This window comes from Diceros bicornis, chromosome 24, assembly GCF_020826845.1.
Source record: "Diceros bicornis minor isolate mBicDic1 chromosome 24, mDicBic1.mat.cur, whole genome shotgun sequence".
In the NCBI taxonomy this organism is placed as follows: Eukaryota; Metazoa; Chordata; class Mammalia; order Perissodactyla; family Rhinocerotidae; genus Diceros; species Diceros bicornis.
This window is the reverse complement of record NC_080763.1, coordinates 13,264,784-13,292,068: the sequence shown is the minus strand read 5'-3', so window position 1 is coordinate 13,292,068 and position 27,285 is coordinate 13,264,784. Positions and strand designations below refer to the sequence as shown.

General features: G+C 45.1%; 1 protein-coding gene across 10 annotated transcripts in view; it reads right to left on the bottom strand.

Annotated features, from left to right (window-relative positions):
* SYNE2 (spectrin repeat containing nuclear envelope protein 2) overlaps positions 1-27,285 on the bottom strand; it is a 265,485-nt gene that overhangs the window by 6,846 nt on the left and 231,354 nt on the right. For 8 of the 10 annotated variants that reach the window (XM_058567087.1, XM_058567088.1, XM_058567091.1 and 5 more), the window contains 11 exons: positions 16,442-16,604; positions 9,931-10,118; positions 9,284-9,434; positions 8,754-8,936; positions 7,198-7,335; positions 6,045-6,239; positions 4,565-4,847; positions 3,975-4,043; positions 2,928-3,067; positions 977-1,091; positions 80-279 (listed from right to left, as the gene is read on the bottom strand). In XM_058567087.1, the coding sequence (XP_058423070.1) occupies positions 80-279; positions 977-1,091; positions 2,928-3,067; positions 3,975-4,043; positions 4,565-4,847; positions 6,045-6,239; positions 7,198-7,335; positions 8,754-8,936; positions 9,284-9,434; positions 9,931-10,118; positions 16,442-16,604 (1,825 nt within the window). The remainder of the gene's footprint in view (positions 1-79; positions 280-976; positions 1,092-2,927; positions 3,068-3,974; positions 4,044-4,564; positions 4,848-6,044; positions 6,240-7,197; positions 7,336-8,753; positions 8,937-9,283; positions 9,435-9,930; positions 10,119-16,441; positions 16,605-27,285) is intronic. The other 2 variants (XM_058567090.1, XM_058567096.1) reach the window with 1 other exon arrangement.

Genomic DNA, 27,285 nt, shown 5'->3' with positions numbered 1-27,285 from the left:
CAGATGTGATCCGCCCGAGCAGCACAGCAAGGCATCTGCGTGCACATTCTGAATCCCTCCTCCCCTCCTTCTAACCCACCTTCAGTTTCTTCACTCTGAGTTCCATTTCCCAAATATCCGCAGGCTTTGCCTTCTTCAATGTTTCTACCTCTGCTTCTGTTTTTTTCAGCCAAGTGGAGATATCACTGATATCAGAGTTAAGCTGCTGCAAGTTTTGTTTTATTCTGAGTTTATTGTGAAGTTCTTGTGCTTGAATCAGCTCCCATCTGTCAAAAGCACCTGGAATAAAAAGCCGCCAATAAAAAGAAGCAATAATGCAAACAGCTTGCTCTGCCTCGAGCTGTTTCAGGCTCAGGGTAAGAAAACCTGTAGGGGACGCCCCTTGTGGGAGGCACAGGGTTTGGACGTTATCACCTCCCCTGGGGCGTGCAACAGCACGTTTCCCTTGCTCTGGTTCAAGGCCCACGCCACTCCACTCCCACGAAGGCTGGAATGAGGGGGCGGGGTAGGAGACCCAACATGTTGCCAATATGTGCCGTGGTCCCAGTTCAGCATTTCAGTTGACGCTGCTTCCAGGGTGCTTGCTTCTTTGGTCTGTGAATGATCAGCTTGACTTTAGACTCAGCTGAGTAATTACTTTTATAATCAGAACCAGTCTAATGGGGAGACATCTGACACAACTCTTTGCTCATCATCTTCATGTCTGATCTTCACATACAAGTGAAGTCATTAACACACGCACTTCATCAGAAGAGGCTCATTTTGTCAACAGTATTTAAAGAACAGTTTAGAAAGTAAACAGCCGAAGAATTTGTTCATAAATACAAGTCAGCTGACTCTAAGATAACATTGGCTGCTGTAGGGTAAGTGCAGCAGTTTTGGTCAATTCCTAATTAACGTTCTGTCGAGCAATGACTTAAAGTAAATGCCCAACTCACCCCAAATACCAGACTCCAGCTGCCTCATTTAACCATACCTGACTGCTGCCCAGGTAGACCAGCCAGCCCTTTGTCTTCCTGCTGTGGGCTGCCATTCAAGGCTTGTGAGCCTTCTTTGCCACCATCAGTGCCTGGAGATAACAGCAGCTTGACCTAGAATGAGCCAATTTGTACGTTACCATCTACAAATTTTAAAGGCTGTCTGCAGAGTATCTTGGTTCACATCAACAGATCAGAAACGAAGACACGGGGCCCTTTCCTCCGAAGGGTAACTTGCTTGTGACACAGAGGTGCCTTAGTGTATGGGTCCCATTTATAGGCAAGCAAAGCTAAATGCAGAAATGAAGCCTCAGCAGAGACCCAGGGAGGGGAAAGCAGTGAGGTGTCAATATTGGGAATAAAATGGCCTGACTGAATTTGCAGGTTTCCTAACACACCTCGAACAACCGAGCAAAAAGAGTTAAAAACAATCATTGGGCATACCAGGTTGTTATTGTGTTAGCTCTTTCACATTTGCACAGTGTTTTACAAAACTTTAGTTTCCTCCCAGTCACTCTGTAGCGCTGGTTGGCATTATTATCACCAGGAATCGGAAATACACAGAGGACGCATTGGCCTCCCAGGGTCATTCGTACCAAGTGTTTATCTTTCCCTGCAAATATTGACTCTTCTGTTATCACAGAGCTGACTGGGCTGCTATCTCAGGCCTTTCCCAAAATAAATGTATCCTTTTTGGAAACGCCATGCTGTCTTTGGATAGTGTCCATAGGGCCTGTTTGTGTGGAACAAAAAAATAAAAAACCCTCAGATCTGTGGTGACATGCCTGGTTTCGGACACAAAAAAAGGGTTGAGCTTTTGAAACCAGCCAGGTTAGGGACATAAGCATCGTCACCAAGGAGGCCAAACCACAGGTAAAGCAAGGTGAGAAGCTAGGGTCTCTCCACCCCAGACTGTCAGGTCTTATTTGACACCCCAGAGGGACAGATTAAAGATGACACTCCTTGCTAAGCAAGAGGAACTGAGTTTCTGCATTGGGCAGAGACAGCTCATTGTCAAATGACTTGGGTCTGACCATGTACAGGCAGAATCTTCTCCAATTATCTAGCAATATTCAGTCCTAGACACAGAGGGAACTTGGAGGACTAATCCAGTGGTGCTTACATTGCTTCTGGTTTCTCTACAAGATGACACTAAAAATGCTCAAGACATTTTAATTTCAACTTGCTTGTCACTAATTCTCTGAACTGAGAATGATCTGTGGCCAGCATTTAATCCTAGGCTGGCTGTCCCCCAATAGCTGCATAGCCAGAGTGTGCCAAGGACTCATGTTGGCTGAGGAAAATGTAACTAAGAAGGAACAGTCACTGTTACAAACAACAACAACAAGCCATGTACAGCAGTAACAATAGTGATGATCACCACTTCTGAGGGCCTTCTTTACACACATTAATCCCAACAACAATTATGTAAGGTAGGTTTATCCTCAGGTGAAGAAGGCTTACAGAGGCAAGGCAAAGTGCTTATGGCCCCAGAGCAATTTACGGTAGGGCTGGGAATCAAACCCACATCTACCACAGCACCCTGTCAAATCATTCTGAACATGATGTCATAAGTTTTTGAATAGGATGTGTGGTCAAAAGGTAAATATAACAAAGGTCTGGGAGCTCAGGAGCAGCTCAAGAAAGCCAGCATTCACCTCTCCACTATTTGCCTGGATGACTGACTCAACAGTAATAACCACTGTCATATCATGTCAACACACACAAAGATGGGTTTTGGCTGAAACCTATTTTTAACTCTAGTCAGTTTTGCCAGGGTTCTAATGAAGTAAGGACAGCTCAGCAGAGATATTGTCACCATGGGAAAACCAACTCAAAATGCGCCTGGGGGGTGAGTACACGCAATATACACCAAAATCTCTCTCTCTTGAAAAATTTTAACTATGACTCATGCATTTGGGTTCTACTCCCAGCAGGGTCAAGACTTACATAGCCTAGTTTGTAAGGGGTGCTGGAATCTGAGGGGACGGGTTGTACATTCCTATCACCTCCCACTTGTTTGTAGCGATGCTTGGGACAGGAAGGACTGTCAGGAACATGCCACGAGTGGCCCTCAGAAATGGATTTACCTGAAACAAAAAGTAGCAAGTGACAATTCATTCTCTCCAACCAAAGGATTCATATTTAGTTAACAAAAAAGGTCATGGGGAACATGGCATCAGGTTACAGTATAACATGAGTTCTGCAGCTTTCCTTGCAAAGCATGCACGTTTGCAAAATGTCAGTATGTCCTCGAAGGGAATGAAATGAGTCATGCAACTGAGCAGCACTGGACCTTCACTAGATGGGTTCACGATGGAGCACAACAAACATATGATCTGCTGCGGGATGAGTGGTGTTTTGGAACCGGGGTCTGTAGTGGTGGGGACCCTGGCAGCAGGGCCGGGTCTGGGGGTCAAGGGGACTGAAGGCCTGTCAGGAGTGAGGGGAAGCATGAACATCAGGATGCACTTGGGGACCAAAGGGCTGCTCGTGGCTCTACCCACCACTGCAGATGGGGACGGGGCAGGGAGTAAAGATTGGAGCTGCAAGTCAAGGAAAGGAAGGTTTCTTCTCCTGCGGAAAATGCAACAGTACCTCTACCCCCACCCCCCCATCCTCTTCCCCGGAAGTCACCATAAGCAAGGAAGTAGTTCCAAACCAAGCCACCATGAAGAAAGCTTGGCCCATGCCAAAGGACTTGAGTTAGACGGAGGGAAAATAAAAATTAAAAAAGGCACCATGAAGAATTCCCTTCTGCACAGGCCTGAGGGGGAGGAGAGGGATGGCATCGCGACTGCTCTGGTCTGGCAGGGCTTTGTGAGGAGCACGCGGGTATGTGTGAGTACGGCAGTGTAAATACACCATGACACGAGGACCAGGCGCATGGTGTCCACAGAAGGCAGAGGTCAGACATGACATGGGAGCGAGGTTTAGGATGCAGTGTGCGCCACAGGATGCTGCCACGTTGAGACACATGCACGGGCAGGGGCCTACCAGAAGACGCTTTCAAAGTTTTTGTGGTCATTTTAAGATATGCCTCAGGATTTTCAGGGATTTCTACATCTGAAAAAGAATAATGTCATTTTCCTCACTGCAGGCGTCTGCAGATGAATGCCCAAGTATTAAGTCAAAACAGTAGAAACATTGTCAGCTGGGAGGAGAAAAGTACCCTTTATCTGTTTTATTAAAAAGCTTTAAAAAACCAGAAGGATTTTTTCAGCCAACTCCTGACTGTCCGAAGCAGTGGTGGGGGAGGGGAAGCGCACAGAAGGAACCAAGACACTTGATCTACTGACGCTCTGAAAAGTCCACTGAGGAGCCTCCCAAACAGCCAGCGCCATCAGTGAATAGCCTAAACATCCCAGTGTGACTTTTGTTTCTTTTTTCCTTTCATTCCGCCTGTAATAGGAGTGAGGCAACTCTCAGGAGTTGAAAGTGGGCAGGACAGAGCACAGGAGGCCACAGGAAGTCAGGGTCAGCCAGAAGTTGGACTTCTGATCATCGAGAATTGGCCATGGTGCTAAGGTGCTAAAAACACTGCCAAATGGGTCAATTTCAAGGGCTCTGGAAACCCGGGCCGTTACCTGACAGCGCACTGTAGTATGGACCCTCCTCGTCTTCTTCGTGAGAGGAGGAGCCCCCCACGTCACCTGTGTGATCCCACTCCAGAGGGATGGAGTCCACACTGACAGGGGTCTCACAGCCAGACCGCTCGGGCCCCGGTGCCGGGGGCACCAGAGGACAAAGGGACTGAGGACACGAGGGCTCCTCCTTCTCTCTCCTTTTACGCCAAGCGTCAGTCTGGATCTCTCTGGGGTCTTCCATGTCCGTTTCATTCTCAGAGGCCTCCTTTTCATCTTCCAAGCCCTAAAGCGGGAGGATCCGGTTTTCAGAATTAACCAAATCACAGGCTATTGCAGTTATGAGGAGCATCAGAAGTCTCCCGGCCAGCATTCCTGAAAACTGCCACCATCAGCATTTCTGAGGCAGCTTTAAACAGAATCAGGTTCCCAGGCCCCGTCGGTGTTATTCCAATTTAGACTATCTAGTGTGGGGCCTAGAATCTGTATTTTCCAAAATCTCCACCTTCTTCTTAGGAAAAAATCTGGAATTTGATAATCTAAGTTACACAACTTGAGAAGATAAGGAAATGGAGGCCAAAGTTTCATTGATGGTTAATGGCAGGTTCCTCCAAGATTCAGAAAATTAAAATTAAAAAAAAAAAAACTTTTAAAGGCCACTAGAGTGTTCTAGATAAGATTCACAACTTTAAGGACCATATGCACCAGGTTCTTTCTGTCTTATCCCTCAGTCTTATTGTTCAGAATACAGAATCTTACTCACCCTGTGTTATAACGACTCTAAGAAAAATGACTGTAAACGGCTATATTAAAAATGAGGGAACTGTAGGGTAATTTTTGAGGCTATGTCTGAAAAAGAATTATGTTTGAAGTTGGCTAGTTGGAGAAACAAAAAAAAGAAAAGGTGACCAGTTGTGTTGGTCAATGGTCATCATTAAAGCTTCTGTCACACAAAGGCAGTGACCTTTGAATAATGGCCTTAACTCCACTTGAATGTCCCTAAAGGCCCCTCTGTCAAGGAAAACATCACAGTTGCTTTTGAAAGTTGGTGCTTTTGACACTTCAAGGGTGAGACCAAAGCACCAGAAAGGCACAAATATTAAAAGCTTGAAGACACTAAGAGAAAAAGGCCAACACATTCCCAAGTTGCTACCGTAAGCAAAACCAGAACAGTCATCCACATGGTCCAGGGGTACTGACAAATGCCGGAGAAGCCCTGGCCTGAGGAACACAAGGAAAACAGGAACAGGAGCAAGACCTTTCAGAAGCACCATCCTTTCCACTGGGAAACGGGAGCTTCTCAGTAATTGTGGTTCTATGTTAATAGGAGTGAAAATAAAAATTTTCAACATAGCTTTTTTTTCTTACCATAAAATAAATCATTGTTAGCCATTGCATAGTAAGTTTCCCAATTCTCTAAAAGTTCGGTCAGATGTCAACTGTGAGTGGCCCAGAAGCCCTCCGTGGGCGGCAGTCCCCTTACCGGTGCGTGGGAGGTGAGCCGCTGGTGGAAGCGGGAGACCCTGCCAAACACCTCCTGGCAGTACCGGTGGAGCTCCTCCACCTCGTCCTCAATCAGCACGGCATCCAGGGGCGCGCTCTTCTGAATGAGCTGCTCCCCAAACACAATGAGCTGGTCAATCTTGTTGGTATTTAATGTAATTTCCTGTTGGAAACCCTATTTAGAATGTGAGACAGAAAAGATTTCAAAGAAAGAAAATTTCCCCGAGGATCCAATGTCTGTTTCTTACAACAGGGCCACAGAAAAAGCACCAAAATGTCATTATTGTTTTGTTCCTTCACCAAGTACTCCAGCTTCATCAATTTTTAACAAAGTGACAATAAAGATTTAATAATTTAAAACGACTGTACATATTTTTTCCTCCCCCTTCTGGGCAGTGACTTTTCCAAGTGAAATAATTCTGAAAGTTTGACATGGATGGACATTTACTGTTATTGGGTCTGAGGGCGAGAACTTGTTTTATTGGCACTTGGAGGAAACAGAAAACCTCCCATAACAAGTCACCAATGGGCACTTGCTTCTGTTTACACAATAATAGTGTTCATTGGTGCCATTCTATTAGGGAAGGCAAATTTCTATTTTTAAACCTCTTGTAAAATCTAGCCAAGGAGGAAATGATAGTGAGATTAATCTGTCAATACAGGCACACCTTGCTTTATTGCACTTCGCTTTATTGTGCTTCGCAGATATTATGTTTTTTACAAGACCCTCCACCAGCAAAAAGATTATGATTTGCTGAAGGCTCAGATGATGATCAGCATTTTTTAGCAATAAAGTACTTTTTAATTAAGGTATGTACATTGTTTTTTAGACATATGCTATTGCACACTTAACAGAGTACAGTATAGTGTAAAGATAACTTTTATATACACTAGGAAACAAAAAAATTCGTGACTCACTTTATTGCGATATTCACTTTACTGCAGTGGTCTGGGACCAACCCTGCAATTTCTCTGAGGTCTGCCTGTACAGAGATTTGTAACAGTGTGAGAGCAGAAGATATCTGTTTCTGGCCCTGCGCTTCTGCTCTCGGGGTATCAGGTGATGACTATGCGTGGCCAGCTCTCCTCTGCAAAGGGGCACTCTTTTAAGGAGCTATGGAAGCAGGCCTTACGTTCAGTTGGCGCATCTTGTCGTCGGCATCGCTCTCCGAGAAGTGCTCCACATTGGTCAGCTGCAGGTCCATCTCCGTGAGCCACACGAGAATGCTCTCCCTGGTCCCCTCGAATTCTTCCCTTTGGTTGGTGAAATGCTGCGACGGGGGAAGAAAATCATGTTTGTGTTGATGACAGAATGAGAGGTCAGGTAGACAGCAAGGTCCCTTTTGGCCGAGAGGAAAGGGTACCTGGAGTACTCACAGAAAGCTGCTTCTGGGTACCTGGGGGGTCCACAAGGCATTCAGGGGGCCACTGTGGGGTCAGGAGCCTGGGGTCTGGTCCTGGCTGTGTGATACCAAACAAGCCCCCCACCTTCTCTGCAGCTTCACTGGCAAAGGAGGGTGTGGGAATGTTGACTATGATCAGTGCTTGAAATTCTATAATTCTCTAGTCTAAGTTGTGATTTTCCAACCTGTCCTTTGAGGAACCTCTCGAAGTCCAGGCCAGGCACCTTGCCTGTTTTTACCTGTCAGCCTCTGGGGAAGCTTCTGCTTGACAAGCCTCACTATGGAAAAGTACTGATCTCAGGGCTGAGCCTACACTTGTGTCCTGTCTGACTTCATGGATGTAATTCTGTGTGTGTTTCCTCAGAGAAAGAAAACCCAGATTTATCACCTCCAATGAAGGATGCCTCTCTGGTTACCGCCTCATAGATGGGCAGCCAATTCTCAGACAAACGTAGCATTCAGTGCCAAATGATGGCTTAGACTGGTCACAGTCAAATCAGCAGGAGATAGAGAAGTTAATGCAAGAGGCTTGTCTGAGAAGCTAGCCAATTTCTTCTGAGAGTGTTAAAAAAAAATTCCCAGATTCTCTTCTTCTTAGAATGGTTTCAAGAGCGTTCTGCTCTGAGAACAGAACCAGGGATTAAAATTACTTCCTGCAGCCACAGCCCACGCCGGTCTTGTCAGTTGCACCTGGACTCACAAAGGATGACATATCACGTCTTCTGAATTACGGAAATCTAAGGTGAATGTTTACATTCAAAAATTAAACCGAACCTTTGAGGTTAGTCAGTGTGCCCTGAAATTGGGAGGATAATCACTGTCCCCAACCTCCACAGTGCAGAGGGGGCTTTGTCCACACCCTGCACAGTGCAAGAACCCATGGGACCCACAAAAGCGGGCAGATGGGCAAAGCGGGCCTCCTTCCAGGCTGAGAGGTGCCTCTGCCAGACCCAGGGACGGCAGCGCCCCAGACCCTGTGGGCAGTGTGTGAGCTAACGTGCACACCTTTAGAGGTTACAGAAGTGGAAAGAAGAGATGTGTTTGGTAACACAAATCACATAAACAGGCTCTGCCTGTGAAGCCGGTTCATCAGCAAATAACCTCTTGAAGAAAGTGAATGCTGGCAGCTTTGGGCTTAAACAAAAGGGAAGGCTGTGTTGGAAGAATGTTAAGATAGCTTAGGTCTTAAGTGAAATCTTCTACCCTCTGCTTTGTCACAAGCCTGATACAGCGTATGGCTTCTCCCTGAAAATCTACAAAGAACCCGGATGATGTAAGAAGGTTACTCTGAGTCTCCGCAGGACAGCTGTGACCCGCTTCTGGAGGTTGTCCCAGCGCTGGTTGCCCTCGTGGACCATCTGCTTCAGTTTGCTGGCCGTGTCAGTGCGGTTCTCCCGGGCCAGCCGCCGGTACTGCTTGTTGATGAGCTCCAGCTGCGTGAGCCGCTCATGGATCTGCCGCTGGAAGGCCTGCGTCACAGAGGAGCCCGTCAGTGCCAAAGCACGCAGAGTGCCAGGACACCCCCTGCGGACCCCAAATGACCTGCTTCAAGTGGTTAACCCCAAACTGAAATGGCATCAGAGGGCTTACTTCACCTGTTCTGATGCTAGCTAAAAAGGCTTTCAAGTTCATTACATGGCAGCTGGCATAAATCGGTAATGTCTTGGAAAGCTGCCTCAGCAGCTGATGGCAGGTTGTGGATTGGGCGGCCCTGGCCAGATTGGGGGACCAGCCACTAACAGGAAGTCATTTTAGCTGCTCCCAAGCCTGCCGCCGGCTTGGTTCTCAGGAGCAGCAGGATGGAGAAAGTCTTTACCTCAAACCTCTTCAGCTCTTCTTTGGCATTTGTGTACAGCACCTCTGAGGAATTCGGGTAGGCTGCTGTCCTCTCGGCTGACTTGAGCCAGTCCTCAAAGCGAGAGTAATCTTCTAAAAACTTCTGCCACAGGCGCCATGTCTCCTCAATTCTGACAGGAGGAGAGCAACAGAACACAAGCCATTCATTTCCACCACGAGTTTTCATACCTCCTTTCTCCCTTAACTTGTCCTGTTCCCAACCCCCCTTGCTCCGTCACTGTTTAAGGGGAGAGACTCTACTACCCCTTCCAGGAAATAACCAGGGACGTCACTTCTTCCTAGGAGTGCCAGCACCTCAGAGCTCCTGCCTCATAGAGACAAACAGGAGACAGGGCTTCCTCCACGACTTTATAGCTGGGGACACAGAGGACAGTGGCCAGCCATGGTTACAGCCCGAGTCACAGATGAGCTGAGGAAAGACATGACCCTGATTCTATTTTTCTTGAATAACTCCTTTAATAAGCGCTGGTCACACCTACTGAGCCTTCCCTGCTAATACCTCACATTCCAAAGTGAAGGGAACAGAACACAGTTACTGTTATTTAGGTCAGAGGGGTGCACTGAGTCGGCCACGTTTAAAACCTTTAGGGGCAGCCCAGTTCTTACTTCATTCGCCGCTCCATGGACATGGCGCAAATGTTCCTCCAGCGTCTGTCCAGGCTTCTGGTGGTCTGCTGGATGGAGTCACACTCGGTCTCATTGGCACAGGCGTCGGAGTCGTGCAGTAGGACATCACAGATGTTAAACACGGACTCCACCCCCGCACTGTGTTGTTCAATGTCTCGCTGCAGGTCCTAGGATTACAATAGAGTAGGAAGCACCTTAAGATGGTGGTGGTGGTGGGATGGTCGGCATCAAAGGATCTCCACCACCTTCCCTCCATCTTACAGTCCAGGGGGCATTTCCACTTTGGATCAGCAACACAGACCGATTCCCTCTCATCTTTGTGCAGCCCTTCAACTGGAGCACCTGACATAAAGCCTAGTAAGCCAGGCAACAACTGGGATTCGTTTGTTGAATTGAGTATGTGAGGGGGTGGAAATAGTGGGGGATACCCTCCTCTGAGAGCCCACTGCCCCACAGACTTAGGGGAGGCATGGGATCTAGTACATACCACCCAACCTCAAGGGCCTCCAATTTAGACTTGGCTTCAGGGAGGTCTTCCTTGGAAAACTGACTGAGTCTCTTCAGTAGGACCTAAAACTTCAGCAACAGAAACTCAACCTTTTATGGGTCACAGAATTCTTAAAGCTATAAGACCTTTGTGCTATCTTCACATACCACCCCCCAAATCATGCATGCAGTTGTACAGTGTCCACAGCCTCCCCACGAGCCCATCCTGGGGCTCCCCAGGCCCAAGGGGAGAATTCCGGGGTAGAGACCCTGCCCTCCCAACTGATGGGAGTCCAGCTAAGGCTTAGCTCAGAGAGGGGGCAGGGTGATGGAATCTAGTCCTGTGATGCTGACAGTGATGCAGTTCCCTGATTCGGGAGAAAGAACATTCATGAAGAGAAAATGTGTAGAGAATAAGCCATGGCACTGTCAGTTATCACCCGGAGAATACTTCTTCTGCACACCATGGGTGGGCCAGGGGAAGGAGAGGTGAGGAGACTATTTTGCCATTCTGGATGAGTTAGTCTTCTCCTGATATCTAAATTCTGTGAAAAGAGACATGAGACCACCCCCACTAATCTTAGTATCCAAATTACATTGTGAAATAGCAAAGACAAAGCTAAATAAGGCATTGTTAACTATACTGAAGTTCCTTGGATTCCAAAAAATTCAGTTTATAGAAGGGATATATATATATATTTTTCGCCGAGGAAGATTCACCCTGAGCTAACATCTGTGCCAATCTTCCTCTATTTTGTATGTGGGTCGCCGCCACAGGATGGCCACCAAGTGGTATAGGTCCGTGCCCAGGAACTGAACCCGGGCTGCTGAAAAGGAGCACGCCGAACTTAAACATTAGGGCACGGGGCCGGCCCTAAAAGGCCCTGCCACTGTCTACAGAAAGGCAGCATGAAGTTCATTCCGGGTCACCTTAATATTTAATAATTTTGGAGATTTCTATTGTGTTACTAGATAAGACTAATATTTTCTTACTTTTCTTCTGATAAATGCACAATTTGGATCATTCCGTGTCTGGGTGGCTATGAAAGAATAAAATGCTAACACTCCAAATGAATTTTAAATCAAGCAGTTCTTAACACAGATCCTAACTGATTAAAAATGAGCACCACAAAGTTATATTCAGAAGAAATGTGATTTCTGTTTGTCGCCTTGTATGCCCTGTGAAGAGAGATGTTCAGGGTGACTTTTTCAGGCTCTTCAGTCCAGGACAAATGCCTGAAATGCTGCAATGGGGGAAGTCTTCCTGGGGTCAACGAGAGGACTAGCTTTAAAATTATTAGGTTTAAACAGAATTCCAGTTTTAAGAATACCTACTGGTTCACAGAATTGCCATGGGCTTTCCTAAAATTTACTGGCATTGACAAATATCCCTTTTAACTTTGTTAAAATAATAAAGAATCCTAACACTGGTGCTAAACGAGTAATACTGACCATTTTAATTGAAAAATGGTACATGCCCCTGACTTCACATGGTAGGGTTGGGTAGGATCTGGTTGAAAAGCACTGAAAAAGTCTAGTCTATAGATAAACATGAATGCTGTGCATTTTAATAGACTCTCTGCAGTTACTCTACACTATTGATTCAGATTATATTGCATAAAACAGCTAAAGAAAACTGATTAATATACAGGGTGAACGGTAGCAGGAAATGAGCTCTATGATAATTTATAAACGACTGTCAATATCTTGGGGAAAAAAAGTCCAAACATTTTCAAAATTCCCAAAACAAACTTCTAAAACACCACAGAATGGCCTGCTGATGTTGTAGTATGAACCAGTTAGTTACCTTGTAAAATACAAAATGAAGCAGTAGACCCTATTTAAAAATGCACACCATTTAAGTGCTTGGACAGGGTGATAACAGCTCAACACAAGGTTGATATAAGGGAAACCATATTGTAGAAAAGAAACCCTATTGTAACTTTGAATGACCTCTGATTAACTATCCCAGACAGGCTCTGTAGATTTTATGGCCCCTCCCAGCTGCTATAAGTTGATAACTTTGTTCTTCTGAGTTTCTTAGGAATGTGATGACCCCAGGGCAGAGACTCTATGCTGACACCCATCATCAGTGACAAATGAAAGATCAGGGTATAGGGCGTTGCTCCGGTATCTGGTGCATATCCAGTAAAACAAAAGACTATGAGGAACTAAGACCAGAGGTCAGCCCCCACCGGGAGATCAGATGGATGCCCCACCTGGAGACCAGCCCCCTATATAACTGGCCTGTAGTCTTTGTTCTGTAAGATGTTCTTTTGGACACTAGTTGCCATCTTCCCTCTTGCTAGCAAGCTGTAATAAAAAGTCCTTTCTCTCCTACCTCCTTGCCTCTTGACTATTGGCATGTCTTGTGGCAGGCAGATGACCCCCTTGGGCAGTAACAAGGTGACACTTTGCAAACTGAAATGATCTCACCACAAGCACCCACTGAGGCATGAGTTTGTACAATAATTAGATTTCAAGACCTGTTCAAATGCAGAGAAAGAAACATAAAATAATGTGAAAGACTTGCACTGACAGTTCTGGAAATGGGCTCCTGTTCATTTTATTTTTCTGCTCCTGAGTGGGTGACACAGAGCACTGAAGCTGGGAAAGAGCTAAGGTGGGGGGCAGCGAGAGGAGATGGGGGAGACGTGAAACTAGAGCTGAGAATGCACCTAGGAAGAATGAAAACACAGAAGGAACTAGAAAAATAAAATAAAGGGGAAAAGAAGAAAACCAGGCTGAGCGGGCAGAAAATCACACAGGGTGGGGCCCTGGTGGTGGCTCCAGAATGTCTCTGTAGGAGGAGCTGGGGGTGGCAAACAAGTCCAGCAGGGTGGTCTTGGGTAGTGGTTTAGGGGGGTTGGCAAGAAGCTGAGTTGGCCCACTGGGGAGGGGGCTACTGGTAATTATAGAATAGGGAGTGTAACTAACAACTCCCCCCACCCCACACCTACAGGGAACCAGGAAACCAAGTAAACAGGAGAAAAATGCTGAAGACTCAAGGAAAGTGGTTCAAGGTTTACAAGTGTCACAAAGGTTACCCCCACTTCCTTTGCATTTTGAAGATACATTCCACAGGAATAACAACACACCCTTATCACCTAAGGAGTTTTACATAAAGGAAGAGAAATAAAAAGGACTCTTATAAAGTCTGATCTCTCCCTCACAGCCCCCAAGGACATTGCAGTGACGATCCAGGGACATCATGGCTCTTTATCACTTTTAGGGGCTGAGCGCTTTTGCAGGAGGCACTACTAGCCCAAGCTTTTAGGTCTTATTTCTGGAAGTCATCACGTAATTTATTATATTTAACTAGTGATAGAAACACAAGTAAGGTTTTTTAAAATGACCCATACATAATTCTTTTGTGACAATATTTCTGTTTTTAGTGTTTTTTATGGAGCATTTAAGGTCTGTGCTTAGTATGATGTTTTTTTTTTAAACAAAAATACTAAAAGTTTCCTCAGGATATCTGTGGTAGACAGAATATTGGCCCCCCAAAGATGTCCACCTTCCTATCCTCAAAACCTGTGACTATGTTAGGTTACACGGCAAAGGAGAATTAAGATTTCTTATCAGTTGACCTTAAAATAGGGAGATTATCCTGGATTTTCTGGGGGTGCCGAATGTAATCCCAAGGGTCCTTACAAGTGGAAGAGGGAGGTAGAAGAAGAGCCAGAGGAAGAAGTGATCTGGAAGAAAAGCACAGAGAGACGCAATGTTGCTTGTTTTGAAGATGAAGGAAGGGGCCAAGAAACGTGGGTGGCCTCTAGAAGCTTTCTAGCAAAGAAATGGATTCTCCCATAGAGCCTCTAGAAAGGAGCCCAGCCCTGCTGACACCTTGATCTCAGCCCTGTGGCACATTTCTGACCTCCAGAACTGTAAGATGATCAATTTGTGTTAAGCAGCTAAATTTGTGGTAATCTCTTATAGCAGCCATGGAAAACTAATGCATCTAACTTCTTTACTATAGTGGTAGTCCTGAACACCAACTCCATAACTTTTTTTTTGGTAACCTAGGGATAAGAATTCCATGCTGGTGATTCTGAATTCTATAAAGAGCGAACTCTTAAATCAGACAGATGGAAATTGTGTACCATTTCAGTACAGGAACAAATAAGGCCAAGAAGGGGGCAGCTGCTCCAAATCATATGCTTTTGAGAATAAACTTCCTATAATTTAATGTTTTGTCACCCTTCAGATTTATAAAACATTAACATACATTATTAGCCCCTGACAAATTTAGCCAGTCATTCTTTAAGAGGAAAAATATTGTCAGCTTCTGTATTATTTACCTGAAAAAATTTACCACTCAGGGTAAATGGTTATTTGCAAGGCCTTGTCTATAAACAGACTATTCAAGAAATTCATCCTAATGGATCAAACTTGTAAATAAACCTGATAATGTTTGGTAGCTGTGACTCCACTGAGAAGGGCATTAGAATCTCTGCAGTGTCCATTAACACATTACTTATATCGACATTCATTTCTCCACAAAGCAAAGACAGAATTTAGATGACCTCAATGAAAACGACACATTTAAATTTCTGAGGCTAAGTGGAAAAACCAGTATTTTTACTTTGTAGCATTGCTAAATCATACTAATTTGAAAATAGAATAGGCATAGTTTAAACTGTAATTGTAATAGATTGAATAAAGATCTAAGTCAAGAGTAATATCAGATACTTAACTCTATTTCATGGTAGCATAAGATGTTACTTATTACGAGGTTTGACCTGAACTCAAGAGAATTCATCAAGGGGTGGCCTTGATGATAAACTGATGAAAAAGGTTCAGCCCCCACTTCTGTCCCTAAACAGCTGTGAATGTGGGTGAATCTCCATGGTGTGCTGACAGACAGAAAACACCAAGTCTTTGGAGGTAACAAAGAAAACAGGAGTCTGAGAACCTGATGGCACCATATTGCTTATATGATCAAAACGGAATCTGCTCATAGGTCTGAGGAAAACACAGGTGATGGAAAGCTACTGAAAGAATAATATAAACTTAACTATTTTAAAAATAAAAGCAAGTAGGGCCGGCCTGGTGGTGTAGTGGTTAAGTGCTCGTGCTCCGCTTTGGTGGCCTGAGGTTCGCAGGTTTGGATCCCGGGTGTGGACTGATGCACCGCTTGTCAAGCCATGCTGTGGAAGCGTCCCATATAAAGTAGAGGAAGATGGGCACAGATGTTAGCCCAGGGGCAATCTTCCTCAGCAAAAAAGAGGAGGATTGGCAACGGATGTTAGCTCAGGGTTGATCTTCCTCACAAAACATAAAAAATGAAAAAAAAAAAAAATAAAGGCAAGTTTAGGCACTGCGTATGAGAGAGAATGAGCACGTGAATGTGAGCCCACGGAGGGCGGGAAAGTGGATTTGATAAGTCAGTGATATCAAAGAGCATCCCCCGGTTAGTGCGATGATGTGACCACCAGCAGGACTCAGTGGTTTTCAAACGGTGGAATTCCCAGGGTTGGCTCCAGGTGCATAACTGACGACAGAAATGCAGAGGGCACTGCAGGAGAGGCTTCCTAAGCTATTGGTCCCAGCATGCTCCTTATCACCCCTTTTTCTGTTTTAAATTTTTTAAAGCTCCATCAGATACACTGAGTATTATCCCATGAAAACCTTCCTTGGTTAGAACAACTACTTTTCTTTCAATTCATTGCCTTCCAAAACTATATTAACAAAAACAAAACAAAGATCCAAGTTAAAAAAAATGCAAAATAAAAAAAACCTTATTTAGCACTAAGATTAGGTCTGCATCTTAAGTATTATTCAAAGTATTTCACATAGAGCTATGTGAATGGTGGTGGAGGTGGGCACTCAAGAGATGGATGCCTCACACATCCAAGAACATGGACAGGTGGTCAGCTTTCTCTGGAAAAAACAAGCCCATATTATGAAATGTGAACACACTTAAACACACAGCCGATATGGGAAGGTCTGAGTTAGCAGATATCACAGACACCTATACTCTTCCAAAAGCTCATTTCCCCACCTGCTGCTCGGCGAGCCTCTTCTGGATCTCTTGATCATCACAGACGTCATAAACCACGGGCTTAGAGAGCTCAGACTCAATTCGAGCCAACCAGGTGCGAAGGTTGCTCATGTTTTTGTCTAACTGCTGAATAAAAGCAAAGGTCTCCTTCAGCTTCTTCACCCTAAACATAATGGTTGGAAAAAAAGAGGTGGAAAGCAAAAGCACGTTTAGTGGTGAGAAGAATGCACCAAAGAGGGTGTTGGAGGGTAAAAAGGAAACTATAAAAAAAAAAAAAAAAAAAAAGGAATCTACATTGTTTATTGATTTTATAGCAGGAACAACTCTCACATCACCAGATAGTTTTCACAGAATATGTGACACTTTACAAAATTGCTGTTCCAGTTGATTTCAAATGGACTAAGAGTTAATCCACCCATGCAAATATGAAGTCCTATTATTCCCAGCGTGAGATCCCCTGAGACCCAGTCCATCTTTACGGGGTTCCAGAGGAGAGAGGAGATGCTATTTCTTTCTTTCTAGGTTAAAATAACCACATGTGACTTCTGTCCAGTTTCTGTCTTGGGGATGCCTGAGATCGAAGCAGCCAGGACCTTCCTTGATGGGTTAAGATGTTACAAGCCTGGTTCACTTGGTGGTATCTAGCCCATGCTGCCTCTCATGGGACCCTCCTCTTGAGCAAGCAGAGAACATGTGCCAAACCCCACCCCATCCAGTCTGAGGGGTTGAGGGTGCCATACACAAAGAACCAGCCCATTATGGAGCAGCTGTGTCAGCCCAAAAGGGAGGGGACACAAAGATAGCCTGCAAGCACAGTTCTGATGCTGTGTCCCTCACCAACCCGCCCAACTCAGCAAGCGTCCCTGTAGTCCACAAGCTCGCTGGCATGTCCACGTACTGTTGAGGGGAAATGTCGCAGCTGCTGAGGGAAGACAATCTTCATATACATCCTGAAATAAAATGCTTCCATGAACTTCCATAAAAGTCCTGAAGTAGAGCTTGTTCTAGTGATCTGTGGGAATCCCAGAGATTTGAAGTAATGGCTACAATGGAAAGTTCCCACTTATCAAAACTCAAGTTACAAGGTGCTGTCAGAACTGCATTCCACGGCACTAGAAATAGAAATTGGGGCACTGACCCTAACTCGCAGGAAGCTGATTCTCCACCACTGTCATCTCTTCCTTGACCGCCTGTGAACAGCTTCCTACCGCCTGCCTTGCCCTCCTATCTGCCTTTGGTTCTCTAGCCAAAGCATACATTCTAGACGGCAAGACCAATCCACGCTCAAACCCTTCCATAGTCCTCGCCTTATCCTGATGTACTGGTTTAACCCCCTGACTTTGCAGGTCCTCAAGAAGACAGCGGCCTCTCTGCCTCCACCCCTGCACATTGCAAAGTGGCTCCTCTTCTTCTGGAGCCTCTACCACTGCTCACTGAGGCACTGGGGGCCCCCTGCCCATGTGCTTCTGCAGCACCCCTCATTCACCGTGCACCCATCACAACAGAGCCCGCGCTGGCCAGGCTGCACAGGGCTTGTTCCCTCTGCATGCACAGCACCTCCCACACTGCCTGGTGGGCAGGAGGTGTCGACAAACATTTGTTGAATGAACAAATGTATATAAGACTTCCACTACAAGCTATTATGTAAGTAAGCCACAGAGTCATGTGTGTGCTTTTTTTACTTTTTATTTTTAATTTTTTTTGCATCCCACAATAGACCAAATCAACTCTGGGGATTGACTTCTAGTTCCAGTTCTATTCCCAGCTAGTTTTATGATTTAAGGAAAATCCTTTTACCTCAGCCCCCTCATCTCTAGCAGGCCTCTGCAGTCCCTCAAGCTTCAGGGAGGTGGTAGCATCCAGATGACATTCAGACCAGAGATCTGGAGGTAAGCAGACTGGGTCTAAGTCCCATTGCACCATCTATGAGCTGTGTACCCCTGCAAGGAACCTAACCTTCCTGCCTCCTAGTTTCCTCGTCATCTGTAAAATTATCCACCTTGCAAGTGGTTGTGAGACCAAAACAAGAGGATGCACATAAAAACCTTTGGCAGATAGTAAGTGCTCAATACAATCCTAGCTCTTATTACTGCTGACCAGGATTACATGATGCTACGATGATGCCTCATTTATACGGCATTGGACCTCTCAAAGTCTTTTTACAAATATTTTATTCTCAACAGCGCCATGAGGTGTGGTAGGCAAGTCTGGAGGTGAACAGCACAGATTTTGTGGTCAGGGCCTGGGTTTGAATCCCAGCTCTGTTTAATCTTATCTGTAAAATGGTGTCAAAAGCAGGCTCTTCCTTTACTGGGTGGCTGAGAGGATTGAATGAGATATAAACACATTGAAGGCATTCAGCACAGTGCCTAATAGAGATAAATGCCCAGAAACTACGTCATGATGATTTTCAAGGAGGTGTGTTTTCCTAATCGTATTCTTATTGCAAACACCATAAGGAGAAGTTCCCTTCAAAGCCACAAGGTGATTTATTAAAAAGGAAGTAACAGAATCCGGGGCCAGGCCTAGATGCAGTTGTAACCTAGAACTCTCCTTTGTTCCTGTGGCTTTAGAGGTACCACCTCCTCACCCCAATGTCTTGTCACCCTGACTTCCCAGGGACCAGACAGAATACTCCAGACAATGCCAGAGCAGCTGGAAACCCCAGGCCCCATGGGACAAGAAGTCTTCCATGCAGTTTGCAAGGGGCTACCCTCCTGTAAGGCTCTGGCTGGAGAAGCAGCCCAACCCTGAGAACTTCCCACAGGTGGGGAGAGGAGCTCAGGCCCAGCAGCCTCTGCACAGCTCTCCTGCTTCCCCCTTCTCCCAAGACCTCAGCCCCCACTGCTTTATCCAGCACCTGACCCCATTCTATCATAAGGATCCTAGCCTCTTTACTTTAAAAATAAGATGGCTAGAATGCAATTTTTTAAATGAAGGGAACTAACAAGCAACAAAATAACCTGGGTGCAAAAAACACAGAGACATCATAATCTTGAATCGTGTTAATCCCAGGGTGAGGTGTGCAATGAGCAGAGGGGGGAGTATGGAGAACATGGAGGAATAATTTAGTTGGCTTCCCCAGGACTACAGTACTCCAGACAACCCAATGGGGTGTGGGAATAAAATATTAGACTTTCTATTATTATTCCATTCTTTTAAAATTTCTACATTAGGTATGCTTTATAATTCACAAGCTTTATTACTAAAATGGAACATCCACAGAACATGCTGACATCTACATGTGCCAAGCCTATTGTGTTTTATATGTTAGCAACTCATTTAATCATCACGACAATGCTATGAGATCAGTACTATTAGTATCCCCATTTGACACATGAGGTAACTGAGGCACAGAGATTAAATACTCGTCCCAGTCACATGGTTATTAAATGGCAGAGGCAGGATTCCAACCTGGGCAGTCTGGTCTAGAGCTCCTGTTCTCAAGTAATTTCCTTGTGGCATCTCATATAAACCCGCATATGGTAATGTGCACATACTGGGGGCATGGGATGGTTTTCATTGCTGTCAGGGAGCATGATCAGAAGTCTAGACTCATAGCTCCAGGATACACTGGGGAGTAAGTGTTGCAATTTGGGAGCCCCTGTTTGCCCCTCCCTGATTTCCTTTCAACAAACATTTAACCATTTGCTTTGTCTTAGGTCTTATGCAGATTCTGAGGACTCAAAGATAACTGAAATATAGGTCTTATGCCCAAAGAACTCATGGTCTAATTTAGACATTTATAAAACAACATAGGAAGTGCTCAATAAATTTCTTCTGAATAACTGATGTTCACTCATACCTTCGAATGTGTCTTCTTCATAAAAGAGGCAGCCATGTTATATTTCAAAGAAAAGAGCTAAGGATCAGAGCACCTCCGAGCCGTCTTGCCACAAAACAATTTGCTGCCACACTATGAACCACACATGCTCCTAAACCTTGGTTCCACATTGGGCACGTGAAGTACTGAGAAACAAACATGCATGTAAATCACATGCATACTTAGGGCAAATTAACGAGGAAGGGAAGCGGGGAGGGAAAGAAAAGAAGAAGGTTGTTAAGAAGCTACAAAACATCCATCCAGTCAGGATTTAACCTGCTTCTACGTCCCATCTCTGACCGAAGGCGTAATACCCCAAAATATGCGGTGATATAAATCAATGTTGTTCCTCAGATAATCATGTGAGAACTTACTCTAGACACCATCAGATGTCCTGTTGAGTTTGCACGGTTCTATTCTGTACAGACACTGTCATCTAACAATCACCTTTTCCAGGTCAGGAAGTATGCGTCATTTGCCAACCCAGGCAACCGATCTCCACCTTAGGCCTCCTTAATACTGCTCTTAGAAAAATTTAAATCTTGAGTTAATATTGGGAAACAAGGAAACCCATTCAGAAACCAGACTGCTGGCACAGGGAAGCAACCCCAAATTGCATTACATCAACCACCAAGGCGTTCTGTTCACATAGCTCACCACTCTGCACTGGCCCATGTTTCACCCAGGTGCGCTCGACTAACACTGCTCTCATGTATATTTCAACAACTCAGGTTTCTCCAGAAAAAATACCATGATTTCCTGAGTCGAATTCTAATTCCAAGGACTGGGAAAACAATTTTCGGGTGCAAAGGGAAAGTTTTTCACCTGTGTAGATTATTGGAAGACTTGAATAAAACTAAAATATCTTTACGTAAAACGAAACAAAATAAGAATTTTGGCTAAGAGTAGCTACAAATTAGAAAATCTTTTGCAGGGATTATGGGTAGAAATGTAGAAAATAATAAAGGGTGAATAAAGTTTTCCTTTTATTTTAATAGTGATGGATCAGAATATGATACTTATGAGCCCTGCTCTCCCTCCAAAACAAACATCATCAAGCCAGGCTAGTATCATTCTAGGTAGCAAGCCTAAGTGTTACAACATGTGATGGAGGCTTTAAATATCAAATTCGTGTATATGGAATAATATACACTTCAGTCTGCTTCTCTACAGGCTAAAGGGTCTACAGTTACATTATAAAGGCTCTAGATCAAAATAAGTTAAAAAAAATTCCTATGCCAATATGGACAGCATAACTTAATAATATGGAAAACTGAGATGGTCCAAGTGTCTGAATTTATATGAAAACAAACAAACTCAGACCTGTGGACAGCTGTCAGTTGCTAAAATAGTACAAATTCTGTACAATTGCATCTTTTTAAGTGAGTAAACATCTTTATACAGCAGGATTATCAATTACTCCAAGATCTTGAAGACCTGATTTTGGGGCATGGACATTACCATACATTTGAGCTCATCGCCTCTTTGAAGCATTTATGTCGCTGGAGGACTTCCATTTTCCACCCAGCATAATCACTTCTCTCCCCTGCTTGTCAGAGGCTGCCTGCAGACGCCACACGCACGCTGACACTGAGAAAGAACCCATCCCCCGATGGCAGAGCACACAGACTCCACGGCCACCATCTCATCAGTAATTTCTATTGTAACCAAAACGAGAGAGCGAGAGAGCAAGACAGAGACAGCAGCCACCCCTCAGCCATATGCAGAGCTGATGACTGAAATGCCACTTACTGTTGATGAGAAAAAATCATTCCTTATGTTTATCGAAAGCTCCAAGTTCCGGCTGCACCTCCACCTCCGGAGGACGAGGCAGCCCCTCCCCCGCCTGGTGGGCCTCTCCATTCACTGGTTCAGCATCCTCCCCAGGCCGTCCTCCCCCAGGCTCCCGTGGGCACGGCTCTGCTCGCAGCCACAAAGCAATGCCCGCAGGAAAGGGAGAGATCTGCTTCTCAGCTAACTGCAATTTTTAATCTCAGTTTTCTCCCTTCCAATAAACAAATATCTCCAGCTCTTTCTTCTCTCTCTCTCTCACACGCGCGCGCACACACACACACACACACACACACACACACTCACAAACACACAGTCTTTGTTCTGATGTACAGGATTGCAATGCTGGGGGAAGAAAGTCACAGGGTTATCTCGGCTATGGGTTATTTATGAAGTACTATAAACCGAGCGAAGAAACATTCAGATTTGGGGCACAGAAAAGAGGATTTCTACTCTCGTCAAATTAAATTTCTCTGTTTCAGGTTTAAAAGAAAGGGTGAAATCTGAAGCCCCTGAGTCCAACAGCAGTGCCTCTCTCCTGTCCTCCTAAAGAAGAAATTTCCCCAGGGGGTTTTCTGACCTGCCTTTTTAGTCCTGTGCATCCTGGTTTAGGAGGGGCAGCGAGTTCATTTAGTCCATTCCTCTATTTTTTGCAGGAAAAAAAATCTATATTGTAGTACAAATGAGAGTTCAAGACTTTTCAGAGGAAGAAATTTTGCAATTTTCTTTGCTAGCTCCTCCTAGGGTTTACCATAATCTATCTGAAAATTCCTCCGCACCCCTAACCACGGTTCTCCACGAGATTCTGGGCGGCTCTGCTTATCGGAGCACCCTTGGTTTGTGTCCAGCCCCTTTTAGGCTCAGTCCCAGCCTTATTTTGAGACTCAACGATATCAATCATTTCTCAAGGCTCCCTAAAGCCCATTTAGCCATTATTACAACCCCACCTTGAAACACAGCAAGCACATTCTAGATCAGTGAAATTAGGACTGTGGATTTGGAAACAGTTCTCCCCAAATGCAGCATGTGACTAACTTGTGTCCACATGCTTGGCCATCCTTGGGACCTGCTAAATATGACCCCCAAGGCTTGTACACTGGACTTGCTTGATGCTGGACACTAGGCTACTGATTGCTCATTGTCCCACTGAAGGCTGCTATCTCCTTGGGGAAGCTCCCCAACTCTCAGGAAGGCATTTCTGTAGGGCCTGGGCGCAGCAGCCACCTGCTCCAGAGGAGGAATGATGGGGCTGAAGAGAAGGAAAAAGGAAAGGGGAGAGGTCGACCTCACATCTGGCTCTCCCTGTGCTGAATCTCTAAATCGTTCCAGGCCCACTGGATTAGGCAACCTGCTAAGACCAGAGCAAGTCAACTTTATGACTAGAAGCATTGTTTGGTCTTCCAAAAGAACCTTGAGAAAATACAGATAAAAAGAGAGCAATGAAAAACTTTATCAGTTTAAAAAGGCACATATCTCCCTGCCCATTCTGCAAGGGATAGAAAAACAATCTTAACACGCCATGGCAATAACTGCTGAGTTTAAATGACAACATTTTAATTGCTACTATTATAAAGCAGGTGGGCTTTTCACATTGGTAGGTGAAATGTGAAAATTACGTTTAGTTAAAAAGTTTTTTCATGGACTTGATCCTTCTGATAGCGAGAGAGAGCTATTTAGTCTAAATAGGAAGGGACCAGATGGTAACATGTCTGAGTTAGTTCCTCCTTCAGAACATTGGCTTAAGGATGCCAAGTCTATTAATGATGCTACCATCAAAGAGAAATTAGGAGAAAGCTAACAACACTCATGACATTTAAGGCTCCCATGTTCCTTTTTCCATAATGAACATTTAGAAAATACAGATAAGCAAAAAGAAAATTAAAATCGCCAATGATGCCAACACCAACAGATAAGCAGTGTAAACGTATGTCTTTCTGCTTAGCTGTCTCATCTGTGTTACACACTGAAAGCTTTGACCAGATTACTCTCACATGTTACTAGAAAGAGTCTTTACAAAGAGCCGCCCTCCCCATCCATGTCTCTGAAGAGGCTCTGCCAAGACAAACAACCAGCCAGAGTGACTCACTAAAGACACAGGGCTCCTGCTTCACAGGACACAGCTGAGGCTTTCACTAACGAAATGGGGAGGGGGTTGAGGGAAACAAAAGTAGGTGGATTTTTAAAGAGTTCAACTACTGGGATTTTGAAATCAAGGGTAGACACAGGTGAGATTTTGTGTCCGGCTGAGTCTTTCTCTGGCATCAGTCTCAGTGAAGGGACGATGGCCGGGGACCCTCTTTTCAGAGCTTTGGGCTGTGCTGGCTGAAGCAAGTCAACTTTGCATCTTTTTGTCCATCACTCAACATCCTGTCCCTAAGCTGTTCTTATTAATAGGTAACCTGGGGTTCCTCCAAAACAGAGGATTGCACATACTGGTAATTCTGAAAAACAACTTCTGTAATTTAGTTGTCTCTCCTGTATTCAGATTTTGCTGGGTCATTTTTCAAAGACATTATCTGAGAAAACATGGGGAAGAGGAGGAGCTAATAGCTATAAATAAAAGAAATTAACTCTTTAATTTGTCAAATAAGCCTAGTAGTATATAATTAATATTTACTGTCATCAAATCAGACTGGGTTCTAGAATAATCATACCATTCACCAAAAAATATATAGTGCTTCAAATGGCCTTTCTGTTGATGAAATGAATAGCACGTTTTACAAGAGTGCAGACGTCACAAATGTAGGAAGCTGCGCAGGGGCCCAGGAGGACTGCTGAAATCTCCTGCAGCAATTCTGACGGAGAGCCAGTTCTGTGGATTTTAATGCCCGCCTCAGGGCCTATGTGACCTGATGTGACGAAATCAGCATTAAGGTTGACTTAGGCTCCTCCAACCCCCTTTGGTTGTTTGGTTATCTCAGGAGACGTGTCCTTCAGGTTCTTTGCTTGAAGGATTTTATAGAAGCTGAAGAACACTTTACAAGCAGAGGAAAAACAGTGGTTTGGGTCTAAGCCCCTCCGCTTCCTCCCTTATCATATGGCCATACTGAACTGCACCAGAGGCTAACACTGTGTGTGTATGCATGGACCTGTGGGTCCCAGGATCTTGTGCATAGTCTATCGACAAGGAAACAGGCTCACAGAGGCCACAAGACCTGTTCGCAGTTAAGCGGCAAATCCAGGCTTCCTGCCTCTTGCGCAGCACATGTCCCTTCACCCAGCTGCTCACTCTGGAGCTCTGTGTTCCCCAGACCAGCACCACTGGCAATACCTGGGCACTCGTTAGAAATGCACATTCTGGGGCCGGCCCCGTGGTGTAGCGGTTAAGTGTGCACGCTCTGCTGCTGGCAGCCCGGGTTCAGATCCCGGGCGTGCACCAAGGCACCGCTTGTCAGGCCATGCTGTGGCGGCGTCCCATATAAAGTGGAGAAAGATGGGCACGGATGTTAGCCCAGGGCCAGTCTCCCTCGGCAAAAAGAGGAGGATTGGCATGGATGTTAGCTCAGGGCTGATCTTCCTAACAACAACAAAAAAAAGAAATGCACATTCTCGGCCCTACCCAGACCTACAGAATCAGAAGTTCTGGGGTGGGGTCCACCAATCCACGTTTTCATGAGCCCTCCAGGGATTCTGATGCATGTTTAAGTCTGAGAACCACTGGTCTAGAGTAGACAGTAAATTCTACATTGAGTTCTAGGCTTTAGAAAAATTCTGATAAACTACCTTTAAAAGTCAAGTTCTCAAAGGAGCCAAGTGCCCTTTTGATGCATGGTGCAGTGAGAGACAGATCTTGGGTCCGTCCCTACCCTGTGCAGAATCGCTTTTAGCCTTGGGTCAGTTATTTGCCCTCTCCGAGCTGCAGTGTCCCTCTCTGTAACATGGAGGATCCCGACCATGCAGGGTTGTTGCAGGAATGAATGAAATAATATACACGAGGAGCCTGGCACTTAAAAAATTAACAACACTGGTTTCTTCCCCTATCCAGCCCATAACGGAGCCTACCACTAGAAATGATCAGAAATTTTATGTGCATTTAAGTAACCTTGTCCTCCATTTTCATCAACTCTTTTGAAATTTACCTTTATTTTGCTGAGAATGAATCCAAAACAATAGGTCTCTTTTGAGTGAATTAAACCTGATTTATTGAGGTCTTGAACTTCTGAACACCATTCTCAACTTGGAAGTTAAGGGCTTGTAGTTAAAATCTTGAAGTCATGAGGCTGGGAACCTGTGTAGGGTCTCCCTCCAAATCTTACTTATTTTTTTTTTTTTGGTGAGGAGGATCAGCCCTGAGCTAACATCCACGCCAATCCTCCTCTTTTTGCCGAGGAAGACCGGCCATGAGCCAACATCCATGCCGATCTTCCTCCACTTTATGTGGGACGCCGCCACAGCACGGCCTGACAAGCGGTGCGTTGGTGTGCGCCCAGGATCCGAACCCGGGCCGCCAGCAGTGAGCGGAGCGCCCACACTTAACCGCTACGCCACGGGGCCAGCCCATTACTTATCATCTTTAACAAGAGATGTTGTCCCCTGCCACAGGAGTGAAGCAGCAGAATACTGTGAGCAGGACAGAAAGGGTTAAACAGTATCCAGAATTCTTCGGCAAACAAGGCCACAGGTTCTTGCAGGTTCTGGCTGGCACTGTTAAACCTAAATTCTGCAGCCTGTGCTCCCCCTTCCCTGACGGTGATACGATCAGTGTCAGAGATCAGACTAGGAGCTGATTCTGTGTGAGGTCTATTTACGGCACGTCCAAGCTAGCTGCCTCAACCCGCAGGTTCCCCTGAAGGGTAAATCCAACTAAGACTTTTCTATACTCTCAGCCATTTGTCTCAGCCTGGCTCTTGCTTTAAGGGAAGATAAATTATTCCCTCCCTAGTTCCTCAATTTTGAAGGGATTAGGTTCTCACTATGTTCTACTCATTTCAGTGTAACAAGCTAGAAGGGTCTGGCGTAACAGGGAAGCAACACAACTGCCTGAGTTGAAATCCTGATTGCCTCATGTGTTGGCGACGTAACTGTGCACAAGTGACTTAACTTCAGTGCCTCAGTTTCCTCATCTGCAAAATGGGATAATGGTATCTACCTTTCAGAATACAATGAAGATTCAGTGAAATCATACCTAAAAAGCACATTGTTAAGAATATAGCCGGCAGCCAATATATTTGCTATTATTTCAACTTCTTATTTTGCCAAGTGCTCCTTCCAAAAAGACCACTGAAATTTC